At 38.6% G+C, this 23,317-nt stretch overlaps 1 protein-coding gene across 4 annotated transcripts in view; it reads left to right on the top strand.

Annotated features, from left to right (window-relative positions):
• SLIT3 (slit guidance ligand 3) overlaps nt 1-23,317 on the top strand; it is a 528,889-nt gene that overhangs the window by 321,053 nt on the left and 184,519 nt on the right. For all 4 annotated transcript variants that reach the window (XM_054841901.1, XM_054841902.1, XM_054841900.1 and 1 more), the window contains 2 exons: nt 3,485-3,648; nt 17,976-18,117. In XM_054841901.1, coding sequence (XP_054697876.1) covers nt 3,485-3,648; nt 17,976-18,117 — 306 coding nt within the window. The remainder of the gene's footprint in view (nt 1-3,484; nt 3,649-17,975; nt 18,118-23,317) is intronic.

The following is a 23,317-nucleotide window of genomic DNA, read 5'->3' as shown; positions in this document are numbered from 1 at the left end:
TTAAAAAAAAAATCTATTCCTTTAAATTCCTTTAGGGAATACACAACTTGAGGAAAAAGTCATGTTTAAACAAAGACTGTTTTTTCCTCCAAAATCTCAAACTCAACCAAGATGTATTTAGTCCTGAAAGCAAAGAAAGAGAAATAGTAGCTAGCCTGAAAATTTTCTATGGCATTGAAAAAATAAAATGCTTCAAGGATGCTACATATACATGTGTAAAATAATATTAGATAAGTTAACAGAACTGAAGAAGAATTACTCATGTCAGTCCATGTAAGTCTAGCCTCTGATTTAAATTTACATTCCTCATAAAATGGTGACATTCATAGACCTTAATGTAAGTAATTAAATGGAAATTAGATGTTTGTCTTTTAGAAGAGAATGGGTAAAGAAGATAAAGGTAGGGTTAAGGTTCCTGGAGTTTTGCCTTTTCTCATTCAGTCACAGTGGTCCAGAAAATTTGCCTGGCTTCTTCAGATTAGTCAGTCTTGTCTGTTACCAGAGCTCAATGCCTTCTGCCATTTTCCTTTTAGTTTAATTTCGGAGATGGCTTTGTATATAGCTCCCTGGAGACTTACACTGACTAATCCCCCTCTGCTGTAATTAAGGAAAAAAATAAAAAAGAAAAAAAAAAAGGGAAGGAAGTCATAAATAGGATTTATAAAGGGAAGCTTTTATATTGAATTCTGAGAGCCACATTTTATAGAACATGAATGCTGACCCACTCTAAAAGGATTTGCTGGAAATTTAATTTAGGGTCTATGGTTAAAAGGGCACCTTTGCAAACTTGCATTCGTATTCATTCACCTCGTGTTCTGTAAAGGCAGTTTCAGCAATATCAAGTGGCATGTTTCAGTCTGCAAAGACTGCCAAATAAGACGCAGTACCCTTCTTAGCAGTTCGATGTAGGGATTAAAAAATCCTACATAGACAGGTGGAAATACAGTAAAATGATTTAGTTTTCTATATTTCCTTCCATCTGTTTCAACAGAGGCAGAAAAGTCATCAAAATAGCATTTAATGTAAGATAAATACAGGAATCAAACAGCATTTCATGATTTCTTTTTCCTATTAAAGATTCTTCTTCTATCCCCAAGCCATCTTAGCACTTTCCACAATTATAATTATTAATAAAACAAGTTTGCATAGCTACATATTACTCAATACTTTCTGAATATCTTCTGTTCAGAATTTAGTCTAATACTGAAAAAAAAAAAAGAGAAAAGTGCTTGTAAGGTTTGAAGCACTTGAAGAATTCCTTAAAAAAAAATCAGTTCTGTGCTAACTTCTTTTATTTAACTGTCTTTTCTGTTGCTAAGTTTCATTGATCTTTTAGCCTTGATTGGAAGTGACAGGAATTAGTTTTTATTGATCTGCTTTCCTTTGCTTGAAACAGCTTTATTTATGTTAAAGCATGTTCCCCATGCCTATTTGCTTAATGGTAAGTGTCCTGTTGTCTTTGCCTGTGCGAGTGACTGCTGAGATAGGTGATTACATACTTTCTTTTAATTTTTTTATTTAAGGCTACACTGAAAATGGTGAAAAATTGCTTCAGTACTTTTCACGTTCACAGGGAATTGGTGTATTATGCTTTTGAAGTACCTTGAAAAGTCTTGTCGTGGCTATATTCATCAATATAATTATCAAAAATACTTTCTAATAGGCTGCTTTGTTAAGCTTGATAGGGTCTCTAAATGGTCTCCTCTCAAAAGCAAACTGTAGAATATCCATGCAAAAAACTTGAGCAAATGACAAGGTAGGGCTCTGCTGAGGCAGGCGAGGTGGCAAAGAGGTGACAGTTCACACTCCTAAAATGGGAAACCCCAGAAACCACCTACATGAATTTAGTGAGGGGAGAAAACTCCTCACAGAATTGGAAAGCTGCCCCTTTTTGTGAAATTGCAGTTATATTACTCCTGCCTGCCTACATCCATACAGAGGATGCAGGGAATGGCATGGGATGAGCTCTCTTTCAGTTCCTGAAAGATGAAAAGATGATTCTAAATATTGTTGTTGACTGCTGTGGTGGGAGGGGATAATAGTTTGAGGATTTAAATGAAATGCTTACTCTCCAAGTTAGAACAAAGTTTTACTTTCTGGCTGGATTATATTGTTCTCTTTTCTTTGTAATTGTATTTGTTCTTTCAATCAACAGATTAATGGTTCATAATAACAAAACATTTTACTAGAAATCTAACTTACTGCAGTGTCAATTAAATAGCTTCATAATCCCTAAAACCCAGGTCTTCTAGTGTTCTTCTAAACAATTACGTTTTACAGTGCTCCCAAGAGACTAGCCTCCTCCATCGCTATGGGATAAACTCTCAGTTCCAGATTTGCGGCCTTTTACTGTGACTGCCCACCCCAGACATACAAATCTGGGGGCTGTCAGCCCAGACGCCTCTGCTGACCTGCTCTGCTATTGCGCGATATGAAGATCTCACAGATAGACAGTTAATTTCTTTGGTGGATGGACAGGGCTAAATCCTGTGCACACCAATTGTGTGGGTTTTTTTAAATGTAATGCCTGTAATACTAGTGAATAATGCTTTGTCTAACCATTTCTGACAGGATTTTCAATCTGGTTTATCATTGCATCTTTGGTATAGCACTGCAAATGTATGACTCATTACAAGGAATGAAATAATTAATGTCCTGGGCTTTTTGTTTTGACCTAAAGTTTGGTAGCTATTAAAATTACCAGATTCACTCCCTGAACACATCATCATTTTGCAGACTTCCCTCCGCAATGTGATAATGCTTCTGCAAGTCTCTAGTGCCAGGCATGAAGCAGACTGGGAAGAGAGCTGTGTGGCTAGATCTTCCACTACAAAGAACAGCCCAGGCACTGCTGTGTGGCATGACTTTGTCGTGGTCCCCTTCTTCATCAGGAGTTGAAAATTTCTGTCTAGAACCTGCACACTTGTGCTAAATTGCCCCTGTAAAAAGAGCATTGGTGAATTCGTACAGGCAGCACAGGAACATACAAGGTATCAATAGCCTCTGGTGTGTGGGGTCGTTCTCTCTCTCTCTCCAAAGGAGAGACAAGAGGGGAGAATCACCTATCATCCTGGTTTTCAGTCTGGTCCTCATGTTTAGACAAGCCATCCTTGGAATTCACTCATCGACATCACATTCATACAGTTATTTCTGATGTGGAATCACAGGCAAAGGGATTACTTGGAGGAATCTTAAATTCTGCATGTTCTTTTCTCTCGAGTGGCCAGCTCATGATTACCTGTAGGTGGGTAATTCCTTAACTTCATTCTTGCAAGACCTTATAAATGATAACACTAATTTATATGTGGGCATTTGTTTATTGTATGGCAGACAGTCAAGACCTGGCCCAACCGTAACCACTAACCTGCAATGATCCTACTGAGATTGTAGTGACGAGCCAGGCTGACTCGTACTTGATTGCTCTGGTTTGTGCCTTCTGTTTAAAAAACTACTGATAACTTTAGGGTTGTTCTGTCTTTTGTAGGCGGCTTCACTCCAACTTCCTGCACTGCGACTGCCACCTGGCTTGGCTGTCTGACTGGCTGCGGCAGAGGCGCACCATCGGGCAGTTCACCTTCTGCTTGGCGCCTGTAAATCTGCGGGGTTTTCTTGTGGCAGAGGTTCAGAAGAAGGACTTTGTCTGCTCTGGTAATGATGCCAGTTATTCATTTATCTATCAGCTGATGGCTTTATATTGATATTCACATAAAAACAGTGAGTGGAAAATTATTATGTTGTGTTTGAATGCCGTTCTGTAGCAGTCCTGTTTGTTTTTATCATTGCTAAACTGTGTGGGAGTAGATCAAATTGTTAATTTTTTCAGGCTTATAAGAATTATTGGATTCCAGTTAATCGTTCAGTTCTCAAATTATTTTTTCTACTTTAGCATTGGCAATGATATCAACATAAGAAATCAGTTAAGCGTGGATAATTTGGTATTTCTCAAGGGAAGAGCTCTACAGCTGACTGGAGTACAAAAGAAAGGAAATAGAAAATGCTAATCTGAGTCTGTTGATAAATGATTGGACTATAGAACAGGAGGAGCAGATTTTATCCCAGGGACTGAAACAGGATTCTCAGGGAGCCAATGCACTTCTCTGTTCTACAAGTTTCCACACTGATAAATGAGGCTGATGATACATGGCCAACTCAAAAACCATGTGTCTATATGTTGGGCCTATTCATCAAGTCTCTGGAACCGCACTTGGCTCTTTTGTGATAGAAATGCATTTTCTTAAAAGAAGAAGAAAAAGAAAGAAAGAAATAGAGAAAAATTGGAAAAAGAAATCTCTGAATTTGGCTGAAAGGAAGAGATCTGGCAGAGAGGCATGGCAGTGTGTATGCTGTGGGGGAAAAAAAAAAAAAAAGGAAGATACCAGACACAAGTTTGGAGACAGTTTTGCAGGCCAATTGGTAAGTAACACAGGGAGCTTGTTATGAAGTGGATGAGAGTCCTCGTCTTGATAGATTGTGAGTCTTGTAGTATTGTGTTCTTTATCTCTTACAGCCTGTGAGCCCTGAAACTTTATCCTCCTGATACAGGGGTTGACTGGCAGAAATACAGTACAAGTGCTCGTGCTAGAAATGTTTTCAGGGATGCCTTTTTTCTATAGTTTCATTTACACGTGACAGAGAGAAACAGTTGTACTTAGAGAATAAGGGTTTGATCCCCTTAGCTGTATCATGGGTGGTAAATTAATGCCTAGCCCTGGAGGTGTGCAGGAGATCTTATGGACACATGGAAAATGAAGTTGGGCATCAGTGACTTTTGTGACATGGTTTTCAAGAGTGCTGAGCAGCTTCTATGCAGTTGTGCAGATTTGAGGATGCCCAGAATAGCTGATAAATTACATCAGAAGTTTAACTAAAAGAAAAGTTTAGAAGTCTAACAGTCTTGGAGAGAAAGGATAAAAGAAATGGATAAATTAATTAAGCTATTAGCACAATCTAATTTTACCAAAGATGTAACCACAGCATTTCTTTCTTATGAAATGAAGAGTTTTAGATGGGACATGAGTTCAGCTATTTGGGTTTTTGATGAAGTGAAGGAAAAAGCATTGTTCAAATCAGGAGAGGAGATCATAATTGCTGAATGAGAAATGTAATGTGGACAGAACTCATCTAAACAGAGTTTTCTGGGCAGACTATGAATTCCAAAAGAGAAAAGGTTTTTAACAGAGCTAAAATACAATGTAGTGAACTACTCTGTTTAAACATCGGCTCAACATTTCAAGCACTTGTGTTTTTATGGCAGTGGGAATATCATCACTGCAAAAGAAAACCCAGCTTTTCCTCACTGTAAAATGGTTTCATCAGAGCACTCCAGTTCAAAACTTGTGCCTTTGCATGCTTCAAAGCAGAAAGAGGAGAATCAATCAAATAATTTGGGGAAAGAAGAAAAACATCCTTGAAAAGCTGACTTCTGGTTATTCTTTATGCAAAAATAGGGTTGAGTTTTTTTATAATTTTATGACAAATGTTCCTTTGGAAACAAATTTTGAATGCTGCATATCAAGGAATAGCATAAGTTGGAAAAGAAAAAGTGAACCACTGATAGAGAAGTGCCATAACTGGAGCGCAGTTGCTTGATTCATCCTGGACACTATGCTACCAGTCCTGTACAGTGATGTTTGTAAGCACTAGGTGCAAAGTCTCTCAAGATAATGTTGCTGAAGTCAGAGTTATGTAGATATACTTGTGTAAACTGAGAGTCTTTCTAAAATGTTGTTCAGCTTGTGCACATAAATTATAAAAATGCTAATTCAAACAGCACTTGTAGGCAAATTGTAGGCAGTGGAAGAGCTATTCCAGGTTTCATTTCTTCATGCCCATGAGCATTTGGCTCAGAACCATAGGTAAATTTGTAGGATTAAATAGTGCACAGTTGCCTGGAGAAAGGTTTGCAAATATGTCTAATTGGATTTGTGTTGCTGAGGAGGCAGGGAAGAGGTCATTAACAGAACTGAGCAGGGTTGGAACTGGATGGCCCCTCACCATCAGGGGAGAGCAGTGAATACTGCTGGCAGTCCTGTCACCCACCAGAGCCTTCTGGCTGGCTTCTTCAGCAAGCTGTCCCCTCCTCGTAGAAGAGTCTTTCCTCCAGAGTCACCCCTGACAGAGCAGCCTTCCTGGGCCTTTGCCTTAGAGCCATCTGCTCCCAAAGACATCTCCAAGCAGACTCTTCCTCCTGCAGAGCCGCTTATTGAGCTCCAGGATGTGTTTGGTGAGACAGTCTCCTACAGGTCAGTATGCTCTAGAAAGGGAAATTGTGTGGCACCCGAGGATAAGCACCCCTGTTGGTGTGCTGCAGGTAGCATGATGTATTTATCCTCTCCACCATAACCTTGCAATGCACTGTCATGTTGCCATGAGAAGAGAAACAGTGCACTAAGCAAAGACTTAATGTCAGTTGAAATGCCACCTGCACTCTCATCCTTGGGAAGTTTATTTCTATATTCCCTTAGCTAGCAGAGAAGCATCTGGGGGTGCTGGCTTATGCTCGGTACCTCTTAGAGCCTTCCAGTCTTTGCCTGGATCAAACCCAGCTTCCTTCCCATGTTCAGATGTTTCACTGTTGAACTGGCTTCTCTTTCTCTAACTCTAAGCCTGTCTCTCAAACACACACTCTCTCTCTGCCTATTTGTCTGTCTGTTGTCCTCCTCTGACCTCCTCAGGATAGTAATTTTATTTCATTTTCCTCTCATGTAAGTTTTATTATGGCTTTTTGGTTTTTCTTCTATCTGCTTTTACTGAAGTTTAAATTAATCTACATATTGATCATTTATGTCAAGTTATAATGTGTTTCTCACCTGCATTAGTGTGGCTGTAAAGCTTTGCAAACTGAGGCAGTGGGTTCATGAAGTTGTACCATCAGCAGCACCTGGGTCTCTTCAGAGCTCTGTGCAGGACCCACTGAGCAACCCCATTTGGATTTTTTTTACAATGATGAATCATTCTGTTTTTCCTAAGTATATACATGAGAAAATAAATACGCATCTGAACTGCGTATCTAAGAATAAAGCAGATGCATTCAGGAGCATTGTATCTCATACTGTGACGTGTAGCATACTTCAGCCACTGCTGTCCTCAGCTAGCTGCTGTCAGAACAGCTCACACCAATGCCATCAGTTCTCGACTGGGTGCTTGCGGAGAGACTATCTGGTAGATAAGCAGGCAGAGCCTGCGGGTTGATTTTGGAGGGTGGTGGAAGATGATTTTTCTCTTGTGCTGTTGCTGCCAATTCTGAGGCAGTATGTTAGGACTCAGTGTTGACTCTGAAGGTGCGGGCTGATACAGATTTGTTATAGTTTGGGCCAGTAGCTTGAGGGATTTTACAGTGGACAGCGTTTACAATGGAGTATGAAGATTGGATGAGATTTCTTAGACTGGACCAGAGATTGATATTTCTAATAGTTAATGATTTCATGCTGTTCTCATGTAAGAAGCACCAGATTCTAAAATACTGGAAATTATTTGGAGCTGATTTGTCCTGTATGTCTTGCGATATGAAATTTAGCAAAGTTTAAGTGTAAAATATGTGATTTTAAGTACTTTTCTATGATAGTTTTCTTTAATAATGAAACAAGCATTGTGGAGAAGGAAGTTGGATTCATACATCATTTTCTTTTTCATTAGAAACCATTTTCTCTGGTTCTTGATCTTCAGTTCTCATTCAGAGGATCTACATGAACCTGAAGAAAATCAAGATGCATAATTTGGATTAAATAAGTTAAAATTCAGTCTGAAATTGATGCATGAGAGAAATCATTACCAGAGCCAAGTGTCTAGTGATTTCTGGCTAAATAAACTGATACTGATTTGAAGAAAATAGTGGATTGATCCAAATCTCAGTTGAAGATCTAGAGTTTCTGATTCATATGGTGAGACTGCAGCTGAGGTATAATAAAGAGGAAAATATGTTAGCTTCCTGCTGCTTAATGCACACTGGAAGCCCTAATGAGGAAGCAGATTTATTTTTTTAGGTGAGGTCAAGCCGTCTTAAAACATAGCTGTTACTCTCTGGCCCAGAACACAAAATTCAGTAGATTGTCTTGCTCCATTTTTCTCCTAATAACTTCATAGCATGTTGTTGAGGAGAAAACCAACAATGAGTAACTAATAAAACAGCACTCCTCAAGCTTAGTATCTTAATGAGAACATTCAGAAGATGCCAAAGAGAAAGTGTGTGGGGAAAGGAACTCCCCCCATCTGCTCCTATTTAAAAGACTGTGCAATAGTATATCTGCATAACTAGCAGCAGGTCTGCTGCTTTCAACATGGGACGTGGAGGTACTGCCAACAGGGAAGATCGGTGCTCCCTGGAAGCTAAAGAGGAGGGCGGACTATTTGCTAATGACGCAGATTTTGCTCGTGCTGGGCAGTAGCAATTGCTCCTGAGGGAGCAGAGCAGTTTCTCTCCATGCAGTCCATCCCAGTTCATGCAGAGAAGGGCTGCTAATGCCCCTTAGCTTTAATGGCCACAGGAAGCTGGATAAACAAAGTGGGAGGCAGTGGCCTTTTTCTCTATGCCTGTCAGTGGTCACTTTCTGCCGTGTGGGACATCCTCATTGTAGAGCCGTTTTATTGCTTCTGGAAGTGAGCTTCACCATTTCACCGAACTCTGACCTCTTCCCAAAAGAGTGACCCGTGAGTCATATTAGACAAATAATATATTTTTCCTCACTGTTAAGTTGGTTCATGCTTTTTGTGACCATCAACAGACTCAATAAGTATTCTTAAGATGGAGTTTATGCAGGACTTTCAGCGTTGTAGGACTTTTAAAGCTTTTTGGTAAAAATTGTGCTTTAAATTTGGTTCTAGAAACTTTTTGTAGAACTCTGATGGAATTTTTACCTCCCATTATAACTTGCTACCACAAACTTACACTGATACATGGTCTAAGGAAACGTTTCAATACTGTGCATTTGGTAGTTGCTCCTTGAATGACGCCCTATAGGAGGTTTGGAGAGGTACTAATTGCTATTTATCAGAGTTTCTTTGTTTTCTGTTTCCATTAAGTTTCTTCTTACAATTTTAAATTGGCTCTGGCACTAGCAGTTACATTGTTTCATACTGTAAGAATTTACTTCTTGAATTGCTTCATATGTAAGATGCCACATATGGTGTTTTTTATTTGGGGGACTATCTTGCAAGTCTGAGGGATAAATATGTATTTATTAAGGCACTTAATATTTCTTTGAAGACCAACGTCAAGTATTTGCTTTGAATTACTGTAAGTTTATTTTTACTATCCGAAAATGATGTCGTACCTTTTCAGTATAATTACCTTTGTTCTGGCATTCTCTTTTCCCCAAAGCAGGGCGTGTAGTTCTTTAATGCTGCTTTAATGATGGTGAATTGGGCTGTAATTATTCAGCCATTGAGCTTTTGAACTGTTGCTGTAAGAATAATAAAGTACTTAGGTTTTATGTTAATGTCCAAAACCGGTGGCTGGTTTTATTCCTAGTAAGTTGGTCATATTTTGGTATACAACGGAAATGCATCATGGTGGTCTGTCATGGCACGGCTCAGTACCACAGCCTTGCTCTGAGCTAGTTCACAGAGAGCGGCGGTGTTAAATACGAAGGAACAGGGTTGACTTGGAGTACGTAGCCAAGCCTTTGTATGAAATCTGTAGACTTCTTCTGTTCGATCCACGTATATGATTGGCAACATGTTTATGGATACTCAGTAAGAGTAATTAAAAAAAGCATAGAGCTGCTTATAAAATGACTGCAGAATTCCATAAATGAATAGGTGGCAAATACAAAGTTGCATTCAGTCAATATCAGGTTCATGTGAATTTCTGTTTTATTGCCAATGAAATTTAGTGATGTTATATAGTTGCATTAAAACTGTGGTGGGCGGACAGTGGCCAGCTGCCGGACGCCCACCCAGCTGCTCTCACTCCGCTTCCTCAGGGAGAAAACAAGATCTGCTCCAGCGCCTCCTCCCCTTTCTTGTTCTCTGACTCTGCTCGCAGAGCTGTTTCTCACACTTTTTTCCTCACTCCTTCCTGCCTGACACCTTTTTGCCCTTTCTCAAATACACTTTCACAGAGGTACCACCAGCTTCACTGACCCGCTCAGCTGTGCCTGCAGCAGGGCTGCTTGGAACCATCCGGAACTGGCTGGAACCAGCTGGAACTGGCCAGAACTGGCCCGGGGCAGCCCCAGCCTCTCCTCAGAGAGGCCCCTGCAGCCCCGCTGCCAGCGCCTGGGCACAAATACCCTGTACCAAAACTGAAGGGATCTCCTGCCTCCTTGTAAATGCAGGCAAATGTGTTTAGCTCAGAAGATCTGTAAGAATTTTATTCTAAAAGTTCCAGGTACCATAAAGAGCTTGAATGCACCAGAGGTCTCTTGCAAAAGACCAAAGGCAGCAGCCTCAGCGTGTCTCAGGAAAAAGGTGAGAAAGGTTGCTATTGCCCTGCGTTCCTTAGTGTGTCCCAAATGCCAAAGAATTTGGTCCAAGGAATTCTGAGGTGGCTCTGGGAAGGGGACGATTCCTCACTCTCTTCAGTCCTTGCCCATTCATCTGGAAAAAAGTGTTTCCTCACTCCAGATCTGGCCGTTGGGTGAACTCATGACCAGGCTGGACCCCTCAGGTGTCCTTATCAGGAGAAATGTCACATTCTGCCTGACATCTTCTGAATAGCTGTGCCACGCTGTAGTGCTTCTGACTGAAGTGAATCCTAGCTTCCTCCTCTTCCTGAAGAGACCAGCATTTGGGCTGAGGCAGGGAAAAGTCCTGTGTTAGCTGTGGCAGGACACAGGGAGCAAAGGCAAACATGCAGTCCAACAAAATCAAGTCGTGTTTAGAACTCGTCTTCAAATGCCAGCAAATCAAACCCTGGGATTCAAAGCATAGTCTTAAACTATTCCCATCCCTTCCGTGACTTTTATCAAACTTTGTTGCGAAACAGTTCAGGTTCTTTAATGGATAACGTGTTCAGAAGACCATTCCAGAACTGCACTCACTTCATAGGCTTACAATTGATCATGACCGTTATCTATCATTTAACCTTGTACAGGTGGTATCCTTTCACTTAAATAATTTGTCTTCCTCTTCATTTTTAAGCTTGAATATATTTATAAGTTCACTGTATTATTTCTGGACCTATTTTTAAATGTCATTTCGTATGCACCTTCCAGACTGCTGATACAAATTGTGGAATTGGTTTTAATGACATTACTGTGCATAGATGCTGTTTGAACTGCAGAAGCACTACATCTCTTATGACTATCTAGTAGCATTATTTTTTTAGACTTTAGCCTGTTTTGGAAGAGCAAATAGTATACAAACCCACAGAACCAAAGACATGCTAACAGCCTTCCTTATGGTGCAATAGTCAGAAAGTTCTGGCTGCTTTTAGGAGAAAATGCCTGTGTTGACAAGGCTGGAGAAAGGCTCACAGTGGGCATAGGGCACAGGAGATGTTCAAACTCTACCTTTTCAATCCCTCCTATGGAAGACTTAAATGGAATATAGTTTCTCTGAAAGAAAAACAACTTTGTCATAGTTTTGAAAGGACTTGTGTCACAGATTCTGTTTTGTTAATCCTTCAGAAGAGCAAATCTACCTATTAGATCTCAGGTGAGCCTGCTTCTTTGTTCTGCTTTCTTCCATTTTGTTTAGAAGTGTTCCATACAATTTTGGTGCTATTACTGTTAATTAAATAATTGCAATATTAGTGCTTTTAGGTAAAACAATGGGAAGTTAGGTCTGATTTTCAATGGTGTTATTTTACTGATATATTTTGAAACATGCAAAGTAAGTTTTGTACATTAAAATAGGCTTCATTCATTACACTAGACCTTCCTTAAACTACAATTGGGTATTTCCTTTTTCATACCTCAATATTTGTTTGTAAACCAATTGATGTTGACTTTGCCTGCAGAACATTTGTGTTCATGTGTCACGAATTTTTAACAGATAAATTTACTGTTTGGGAATGTTTAGCAAAACAGTGAACTTGAATCCAATAATGAATATTCATGACTAGCAAATTTTTGCATATCATGAACTTGATGGTATTAACATCATCAATTGGGGGCTCAAGTCACTAATCATAAATACTTAATGCTGTGCTCAGCAAAAAGCTGTTGAACAACCATAGATGGAAATATTTGCATAAACCATTTGCTGCACATTCCTGTAGAATAAACGCATTTGTACACATTTTTCTCCATTAGTGGAATATTTGCCATCAATAAGGAATGTTAACTTTGCACATATTTAGTGTGATTGACTTGCCCATATCTCTCTGCAGAACTGTGCACACAGGAGTGTGTTGTAGTACTGGGATGCAAACACCAATCAGGAGCAATATATCTGCTTTAGGTATCTTTTTGAGATTGTATGACTGTGAAAACTGTAGCTCCTGTAGTAGTAATTGATTTCAGATGGTCTAGCATAGTAAGAAGTTCCAATGGGTTATTTAATTAAACCACAAAAGGTCATAATATATCCACAAATCTGCAATACTGGTAGTGTTTTGTTTATCGATCGATAATTTCATGTCTGCTATATTTAAAATGATTTAGCATCACCACAAATTTTTAGCCGGTAAATCCTGTCAGATTTATCTTAAAATCCATTAATATTTTTTGCAAATAACTAACATTTTGCTGGTGGAAAAGAACGGCTGCAAAGGCAGTTGGTTAGGTGCGGAGGTAATAAAGCACACTACTTAATGTGCCGTAATTGGGTGTCAGTGCAAATGAGATTATTTGGTTTATTTAGTCATTGTAAAATTTATTTTAAATGCCTGTGACATTTAAACTGTTCATTTATACACCATAACCATTTTATTCTAATTGTAGTATCAGTCTATTTGCTGCTCTTAAAAGGCTAGAGGCCAATAAGATGCTTATTTGAAAAAAGCACTGAATTTCACTGTAAACTGCTGGGTCCTAAGTCTCTCCCCTGTCTCCTCTCTCCCCCTAACCCATAGTCTGAGACTATAAAATAAAGTGGTGCAGGCTAATGGTATGCCAGATATTAACTACTGTAATCATTCAGGCTGTCATTCCATTACATCGGGCACGAAAAGCATAGTAATTTTGTTAATTGTGTTCCTATCCTAGCTTCCACATTTTGTTAGTTTTTTATAGCAAAATGTATAATTGAGTTGATGATTTTTATCTCTTAGAGAAAAATATAATTAACATGGTGAACTAGTGCTGCTGTGTAAGAAAAAATCTGAAATGACAAGATGACAGATAGTAAGAACAACTTCAGAAGGGAGAGAATATAAATGCAGCTGGCTTGTGCATGGCCATTTCCTTTTGTTGCGTTCACTCTGTAAGGAGTTTACTGCACTTGTGAAGGACACAAACAAGAATTCTGAAATATTTTTGCTTTTCCTGTGTCTTTTCTTTTGAAGAAGTATTGGCAGCAAAAGGAAAATTCATTTTTAGATGTCAAATATCCTGCTTTAGAGACTGTATTGACTTGGGGCCCTTCATCTATCTGTATGCTTATACTCTGCATACCTATGAAAATCATACCCAAATTTTAATTTTAAGAACTTTAAATTCCATAGCCTACTTAGACTTCTTTTCTTGACCAGTCCTCTCTTTACCAGCTCTCCACAACTATACAAACATTAAACTGATTAAACCGTCTTGGATTTTTTTGTGCTTTAATTCTATAGATCTGCAATGGAGCTAACAATAGATACTCATTTAATTGAAGCAGTTAGATCCAAATCAGATTTGAAATTCTGTTTATAGGATTATTCAAGAAAACTTTACCTTAACAGATGACATTTGTGTGAGAGCTGATGGAATACGTGCTAGATGCCTGCTGAGTGTGGGTGTGTAATGCAGTATTTTGTTCTTTGCAAAGGAATAACATAAGCAAAAGCATTTGATAATAATGGTAACAGTTTATGCATAAAGTCTTTTTATTTCATTAAAGTTTTCAGAAATCTACGGTCTGGATCTACTTTTGATCATGAAGAAGAAAGAAAATCACCAAATATAATGGGCTGTATTCAGCATGGAATCAAAAGTATTTTTACTCTGAGCACTAAATATCAGTCAACTCTGATAAATATCAGTCTATTCTGGCAGGAGTACCAGAGATTTTGGAGCACTCAGAGAATTCAAGCTTATAATGAGAAATTAAGTTTATAAAAATACTCCTTTTTCCATCCTATTTTAAGTGAAATGAGAAAACTGATCACTCATTATATGTTGAAAATAGAGTCCACACAAAGTCAGCCTCTTTCTTTACTTTTTACTTTACTTTCTTTCAGTGTGAGATGTTATTTTTTCATCCTATTTCGGTTGCATCTGTGCTAAGAATAAGGACATTATATTGCTTTCTCTCTCTATTTTGACATCATGTACTTCCTTGGTAAATTAATTGGTTATTTGTTTTACTCACTAGCCCCATAAATCAAAATTCTGTTCACATAAAAGTTCCTCTTTTGTAGTGGAAAATCACAGGTAAATGCTTTCTGGTCCAAATTCAGGGTAAATAAAAGGACTCAACTATATATCAGGTGTTTGTTTGGAGAGGATCCAAAAGACTTAGTGGGCAGCACAAATAATGTTCTTTCTTACCTTTTGGCCTTTCCATTCAAAAAGTTGCTGGAAAGTTCCGCGATATTTAACTGTAGTATGATATTAATTATCACCTTGTTACTGCTGCTACCTGCTTTTTGTGCGAGGAAGACTGGTGTTTCTGTCTTTTCTCTCCCTTTTCAGAGGACTTTACATAACAACCTACTTTCAAACTATTCCTTTAGTGTAGAGTGTAGTGTAGAGTATTCTGCAATGCTGTGTCACACAAAATGTGGAGGTAACAAGCTGATTTCCACTGAATCTTCCACTGTTGATTTAGATTCAGTAGAGTCAGGAACAGACTCTTAAAACTCCAACTGGCAGTATGTCGGGTTTTTTGATCTTGTGCCCTAATGCAAAGGGAGTGTATTACTGCCTCTTGAACCCACAGGAATACCTTGTAGTGTTATAACTGTGCACAATGTGTTTTCCCCTTGCTACAAAGCCTCTTCAGAAAGCACGTCAGATCTGTGATGATAAAGAGTGTGTGGAAGACTTGACCTTGCTGCCAACTTTCTTTTTGCCTCCCAGAGAGCAAGGATTGCTCTGAGGTGTTTCTTCCCAGTTTGATAATTTCTCTCTGTCCCTAAAAGCTTGCAATAGCTTGTTTGCACTTCCCTCATTCTTCATTTTGTTTTGGGCATTGCACCACAATGTAGGCAGACAAAGAGAAAATGTAAAATGTATGTGATCAGGTTGTAAGAACAATCCTCTTGTTCTTATGCAAAGATAACAGAGGCCTGTGTGCATCTTGGAGCAATATAAGCTACTTTTGGAAGCAGTCACAGTTAAAATCTTACAGAAACATTAGACTCCATGAAAGGCTGAGCTGGCAGTGCTGTTGGTGATATGCGGCAAAGCACCATTAATTTTGAACGAATTCTATTAATTCACAATGATGGTATGTCTGCCCTGCATTGCTATAGCCAGAAGACAGACTCAAGAGAGCTGCTTGTCCTGCCTGTTACGCATATTTAATTAGTGAAGGGTTTTTTTGTTTGTTTAGTTCAAATAGCTACAACTTATTAGCACATGGTCACATATGTAGACTTTGTTAAGACAATGTCTAATAAGATTTTGAAACTGGAACAACTCAAAATTCAGGTTGCCTGATAAATATGAATTTGATTGTTTAGGCCATATGTGTTAGGATTTAGATTTTAATTACATTATTAAATTATTTTTTTAATGGTGGATTTTTTGCGCAGTTGGTTCCATAGGGTGAAGCCGCTCTAGTACTGAAACCAGCTCTGTGTTGAGATAAAAGACTGTTGCTGGTAAACTCCTTATCTGCAGCTGTCACAGAAGTTGGAAAGTGGACTATAAATGAGACAGGATATTTTAGCAAAGAGAAAGGATCATTAGGATCATGTCATGATGAAAGCAGCTGCCCACGCACATAAAGAATGAATTTGACTCCTACCCATGCCACAAATGTCCTGTGAGATCCATTTATTTCAAGATGGTCCTTACCTCTGAAAATCTAATTTCTGGATGCCTGAACTGGAGTTCTGAGGTCTGGTCTGCCAAAATACAGTCACTCATAGCTCTGATTAGCATCGATGAAAGCTATCTTTAAAACACATACAGTGCTATGAAACCCACATTTTTTTCCTGCTGTCCTGACAGTTAGCTGATGATCCAATAAAAAAAATTTCCAACCCAATACTTTAATTTGGCAACATTTTATACACAGTTGAAATGGTGATCTTATCCTGAAACTAGGCAATATACTTTAAAATAATGCAGTTCTGACATCCCTGGCTACAAAATAATATTTAAAGGGTTTGACAGCTTGCTTGAACTAAGGTAAATTCAGACAAACAGAAATTAATTCACATCAGAATTCAATACCTTTCTAATGGAAGGCATGATTTTGCAGTAATTGTCTTTTGCTTTCCAGGAGGTCTCCCTCTGGAAGTGTAAAGTCAGCCTGTAGAAGCTTTCAGCTGACATCTTTTCAAACTGTATCTGCTTTTCAAAATAATGATACTTAGAGGTTCCACTGAATGCCTTTCTGATGTTAGCTTTTCATTGTCGTTTACATGTGTTTGAAAACATAGGAACATACGTAGGCTTGCTATACGAGTTCACTTTGTGCATAATTCAGGGCTAAACCAGAGGGTATGTAGTCATAAATCAAGAGAGAAAATTTATGAGAATGTTCCATTGTTATAAAATTTTAATTGTCATCATGATACTGGATTGCAAATTGATGCAAACAACTATTTTTTGACTTTTTGTCACCTGCAGTTATGATTTATGAAAGTATCGATCATGTGTCTTTTCCAAGACAAACCCCAAGAATGTAAAGCTTTGTGTATAGTTTTCCATGTTTTCACATGTATTTGTGATTTGGCAATGATGATGATTTGATTTTTCCAACCAAAAGACCAAATATGTTTTGTGATTATAATCTACTGTAATCTAGAAAAATACCATTTTTTCCTGTTTCTATTGTGATTTTGTCACTTCTTACCAACACGAGCCTTCACATTCAGCCCTCTGTGTCTAGTCAAAAAGATACTTGAGGTTTCTTGTGTTACATGTATTTTGGAAATATGACTCACCATAAATAAGTGAATAACTGCTACATCTTGATAACATCAATTAGTGTAGCAAAACAGTTTTATCTGTGTCTGTGTGTATATATATCTCAAAATTTTAAATATAAGAATCATAACCATTTGAGTAAAATTGACATAATTGCTACAGTTTCAAAAAACCTTAATGATACTTAATTAAGCCTGAATCTAATGGATTGACTAGAAATGTATATAGAGCAACATCTTTATGCTAAAGCTTTGCTCTGTAAGTAGCTTCTTGTCTTTCAGTGGAATTATTAGATTAAGCAAGGATTTGAAGGTTTGAACTCATATTTTTCTGAATTCTTTTTGTTTTTCCAGTTACTGTATTGTCTTGAAAAAACTAGCTTTATATTTCCAGTCTTTATGCCATAACAGGTTACCTCACTTCAAAAACGTAAGTCATCTTTGATGACAGTCTTCTCTCAGTACGTAGAAATACTCAAGGAGTGTTTGTGTAATGGAAACTTCTAGGCAAAGATAACTTTTGGAAATACTGCTTGATCTCAAGGCTTATTTTTTAAATCTTTGAATAAATTGATATGGCTGATCATGGAGGGGACCAAAGAAGTGTTCATGAGGGAGAGAGATTGATAGAGTGGAGACTGAGAAGGAGTAAGAACACCGTCATCTTTTACACATTTTCTCTGCAGTTGATTTGTAGCACATTATATTCACTGAATCCAAATAAATTAATACTTAATATAGTAAAATTATTACTTAATATAGTAAAAGGATCTGTGGCTGATGTATTTTGTTGTTAAAATCTCAGCCGATCATTTTTCAAAACTAACATTTAACATTCTTCATGTCTCAGGTTCCCAGTCTGAATCTCCATCGTGCAGTGCCAGTTCCATCACTTGCCCATCTGCCTGCACCTGCAGCAACAATGTAGTGGATTGTCGAGGAAGGAGCTTAACAGAAATTCCAGCTAACCTACCAGAGGACATTTGGGAAATGTAAGTGCCAATGTAACGCACCATTCTTTTCCATGTCTCTCTATTTTTAGCCCATGTCAGCCTCCTGTGTGGAAGAAAGGCACGTGTTTTGAAAACTGTGTTCTGAGCAGTTATCAGGTATATTGTACTTGTCCTCTTAGTTTACTTCTTTTGATCTAAGGGCTCAAACCATTCGTTAGTGTAAATTAAGATACTGTTTGAAGTTGCCCTACCCCAAAGCAAGATGAAGGTCTTGGTGTATTATGTTCAGATTGTGTTTATATCTCACAAATCTGGAATTACAGTTCTATTGTCAGGAAAAGGAAATGCACCATCCACCATCCTTTTTTTTTTTAAAAAATAGAATTGTTTTGTTTTTAGTTGGTGAATTCCCCAAGAGATGAAGGGATTTCTTGTTAGCTTGACAGGATGCATTTGTAATGAAGTAAAGTATGACATCAGAACGCGTTGTCCCTGTAGATTTTACTTTCTATTTCTTGTCTCCCACATTTTGTTATTCCCAATTCTTTAACACTTTTGTGACTTTTTTATGTTGTGAAATCAGATGCTGGTTTTACAGGCTTGTTTGTCTTTACTACAATTGTTATCATCTGGTTTTGAGTCCATGGCTTCATACTACTCTGGTCCTGAAATACTGTTACATTAAACCAAGTTGCTTTTGGTTAGTCATAGGGAATGCAGATCAGTTCTTTTCCTGCTTAGGTGCTTGTCATTCAGAGGTTAGTGACATTCAACCAGCTTTTACGGTCTACATAGTATAGATTCAAATATTTGTATAATCACTGGACTCATTCAGCTTTTCGCTGCTGCAGAAGTACTGCTACATAGGAAAATTCACTAGGATAAAGCATAAGTTGAATTGCTCATATGTAGCCTGGCCCACTATGATACGCCAGGAATGTGACAGTTATGGCCCATGAAGATGATGTGCTATATTGTGTGCTGGTGATCTGCTCTACACCACCACTCCTCTAAGTCACTTTATCAGTTGCTTTTGTAATTTAAGATTCACCTCAAATTTGTTTGGATTGCTGTCTTGGCATAACAGTTAGAGGTAGCTTATGCTTGATTGTGCATTTCCATGGAAAAGTTATATTAGAAATGAAAAAATTAGTTCAGTAAATGCAAAGAATAGACAGCATCTTAAAATTAATATTGTTGAGAATGTATCTAAAGTATGTAAAAATGTTTACAGGAAATAGAAACTCTTGTCCAAGCTGTTCTGAATGCCCATTACCTGCTTGCTCACTTTCCGGCAAAGGTCTGAATGTATTGGTTGTGTTCGTTTCGTGTATATGGAAACATGAAAGTTGGTTAAAATTATCCTGAAAATATAAATGGTGTTTGCCATACTAAGCATATTCAATGTTTATAAACATATGTGTTTATAAAAGCATCGAGTATCCAAGTCCTGTCTCCATTTTGGTTACTCCAGTCCACAAACCTAGCTCTTGTAACCTGTAGTAAAAGCAACTTAGAAGATCTCCTTAGGAGAGCAGAAAGTGAAGGAAGACTTGGAGAGCCTTTAAGTTAGACGATGAGATAGCAAGTCAAGATGCATGTAACATTTTAAGAAATTTTTATAACCTAGAGGTTATAAACCTTTTAGATCCATAGAACACCACATAAACCTCATAGCACACTGTTTAATCATTTAGATCTGACAGACTTCTTGCATTTTAGGCAGTATTTACTTGAGTCTTTGTCTGTAGATAGACCTCTTACATTGCAGATCTAATCCTGCACATATCCTTTGCCATTCCCAGGCACTTCAGGTGGGAGTAGTTCTGCAGAACTTCAGAGTGTAACCCTCATGAAAACATTTATTGTTCACTTTCTGTGGGAATCGATCCTGTGAAGATTTCATTTTTATGGAATATATCTATTAAGGAATTGTAGTAGTTCTATCAGAATAAGTTTTAGCAAGTGACATCACTTGCATACGGGTTTTCCTACTGGTAAAATGATGTTTTCATTTTGTAAAAGTACTGGTAAAAAAGAGCAATTAACCTTAGAGCCAAGGGCAAAGTATTACATATTCTGACATAGAGTAAAGGATATAGTCACATAGAAAAATGTTTCTGGAAAGATGGAAGAAGCTGCCACAGTGTTTCCCCTGAAAACTCCTAACAAATTTCTTTGACCAAGAGAGCCATTCTGCTTTATGCAGAAGTCTGTCATACTGCTCAGAAATTCAGTTTGTCTGAGGCTGCTCTGGGCTTATTCAATATAAAATCCATCCAGAGGTCTGGTTCCAGCTACATGTGGAATGACGACTGTCTTTTGATTTGATATGATGGGCAGAATAATACTGATTTGCTGTAATGTTATAGCAATGGGGTCAAGTAAACTCTCTCTATATGCTGCAACCCACATCTCTTGCTCTCACAGCAGTACTGTTGGGATTTTTTCCCTCGGGATTTATCTCCCATGGTTGGCATTTAGTCAGACCCTCTGTATAAAAGGTGGCTATGTAGTGCTGCTGCCTGAACACTTCTTTCTGGACTCTAATGCTATGATCTGATCCTCATCATCTTTAAGAGATCTAACTCTTACTAGAGATGAGATTCCTCCTATGGAATATGGGGTACTGATGAACTACATGGCTGGGCTGCTCTTACGTAGAATTCTAAGGGATATTACTTGAGATGGTGTATTTTTCATTCAGATGTTTCTATCTAGCACTGTATATACTCATTCCACTAAAAGACATTTCCCCCTATAGACTCTAGTCCATTCATAATATTTATATGATAGTATTAAAATGCTGTGCCTTCCTCGGTTCCACTTGGGACATTTCCAAGTTCCTTTCCTTGGTTATTAGTTGCATTCAGTTACAGCTTTCTAGTTCTTGTATTTCCCCTTAACTCAGTATTTCTTTGTAAGTCAAATTGTATCCAGGAAGAACTCTTGACTGACAAAACTGTTCTACACAACTGAAACACACAGCTGTTACTCTAACATGGTTATTAAAGGTGACCTACATTTCACTCTCTGTTTCAGTATTAATTAAAGATCTTTTACTCAGCTTTCCTGCCTTTCTTCATTAACATGGGTAGGCAGAACCTTCTCTGACAAAGCTGCCAACAAGTCCTAAATTTGTTTTTGTTGATAAAAACATATCACAAAACAGGCAACTCGCTTGTCACAGAGCATAAAACAGGCATCATATGACACTAATTTTCCCTTGCTACTGACCTCTGCCACATGTGACTTAGGAAGTCTGTTGTGCTACTCCCTGAGGTGCATTATCCTGAAGGCCCTCATTGCAAGAATGTTCATTATTAAATAAAGGAATTCAGGAAAGCTAGAAATCTGTATCCCAGCCTTGCTTTTTTATAATTTCGTAAAACAGGTAGCTAGAATGTACAGAAGGCAATTCATTTTTTTATAAAGCTTCTTGTTCAGTGGGGAGCTGACATCAGCATCCAAATTGACTGAGGAAAAATGAGTTACAGGAAATTGAAGCTGAGGAATACAGAGTGTGTTGTATATTATAAAAGATTCTCTGCTTACAAAGTGGTTCTGCTTTTTTTCAGAGGAAAAATGAACAGTGTATGTTATAGAGAAACACATGAGAATAAGCACAGAAAAGTTTTGCATGAATATTTGGATGAAAACAAAAGTCGTTAAGCACCTGGAGGCATTTACTGAAAAAGAAATACCAAAGCAAATATGGCTTGATGGTTTGCTGGTAAATGAAGGATATAGTCATTTCACTACATTAGAACAGCATCTGCAATAAAAGGAGAAGTTTGCATTGATTTAGAAAGGGTGGGAGAAAATGCATGCAAGATAAATAGAGAACACAGTGTGAATGAAGAATGGACTTGACCTTGGAGGGATATAGGGAGGGAGGGATGACCTACAAACTAACAGGAGACAAAGTCACGAAAGAATCTGTTTTTCTGATCAGTCTTCATCACAACCTCACAACCAGTGCCTGCCAGACTGAATACCAGCTCAGCCCATAATGGCAGCAAAGCCAGGATATAGTGGAGACCTATTAAACCCAAAGCTACCAGCTGTGCCTGCGAGGGTCACTACCCTGCAGCTTGTGGGAGCTTGGAAGGGTCTTGTGAGAAACACGTGCCACAACAGCAGTTTTCACTCAGCATGTGGTTTGAGCTGTTGTTGGCTCACATCATTGGGCTGAATGGATCTGAGCTTTGGTGCTGTCTGTCCATTCTCAATCATTAGTGTTTGGTTGCGTTTATGCCAGGGAAAGGACAGCTTTCCTGCACTTGCAAATGTGTGGCACTGGGAGTAACGGTGTTGCTAGGCCTATCTGTAGCGTTTCAAAGAGTTTCAACATGCTGCCTGCCAGGTTGGGGTGATGCCTCCCAGTTATGGAGAGTGATCAGTAACTCCCTGTTAATCTTTTCCCCACCTCACCTCACTTTTCCTCTGTCCCTTCTTTAGAATGAATTTTTCATGCTGTTTGTCTGTCTCAGATGGATCTACTTCTTTTTTTTTTCTTTTTTTTTTTTTTTTTAATTTATTTATCACTGTGAACAAGGCTGTATTTTAGGATATTAATTCTGGACAGCTTCTGTCTGAGAATTTTGTACACCTTAAAACAATAGCGCAGGGACTACTGCTTCTGCCTTTGTGTTTCATAAATGTTTGTGTAAGACCTTCCTGAGTGAAAGCAGGGAACAGCCCCCAAAGGCTGGCTCTCCCGCTCCTGTCTGGTCCAGAGTGCATGGTGGAGGGTGTCACGCCGTGGTGCCCAGAGACAGGCAGGCTCCTGCGCTGCTGGAGCAGCATCAACTGGCACCAGCACTAGCACTGGACACTGCTTCTCTGAAGAATCTTCAGATTGTGTAAAAGAAGGACTTGATTAATTGTTAGGGCTTCGGGCTGGATTATGGGTTGGGACAGACACTTGAGAGAATAAAGAGTTGCTGGGCCCAGTACAGGAGCTGTTGGGAAAAGAAGGCTGAACTCAAATGAGAAAACAACAAAACATATGACGAGAAAGACTGGGAACAAAGGAAATCAAGACAGTTTGATAAAAGTGCTATGAGTCAGAGAAAGTGAGGAATATTTGGTGATAAGGCCTGAGATTACTGGTAGTATGCCTGGGACACAAGCTCTGCAGGGTGGGCTTTGGGGATGTGGCAGGAGGGCTGTGATGCTGGATGGCATGGATGGGGGCTGGGCAGGCTGCGAGGCCAGGACAGAGTGGTGCAGGTGA

This window comes from Grus americana, chromosome 14 (genome assembly GCF_028858705.1).
Source record: "Grus americana isolate bGruAme1 chromosome 14, bGruAme1.mat, whole genome shotgun sequence".
Lineage (NCBI taxonomy): Eukaryota > Metazoa > Chordata > Aves > Gruiformes > Gruidae > Grus > Grus americana.
This window is presented reverse-complemented; position numbering and strand designations above follow the sequence as displayed.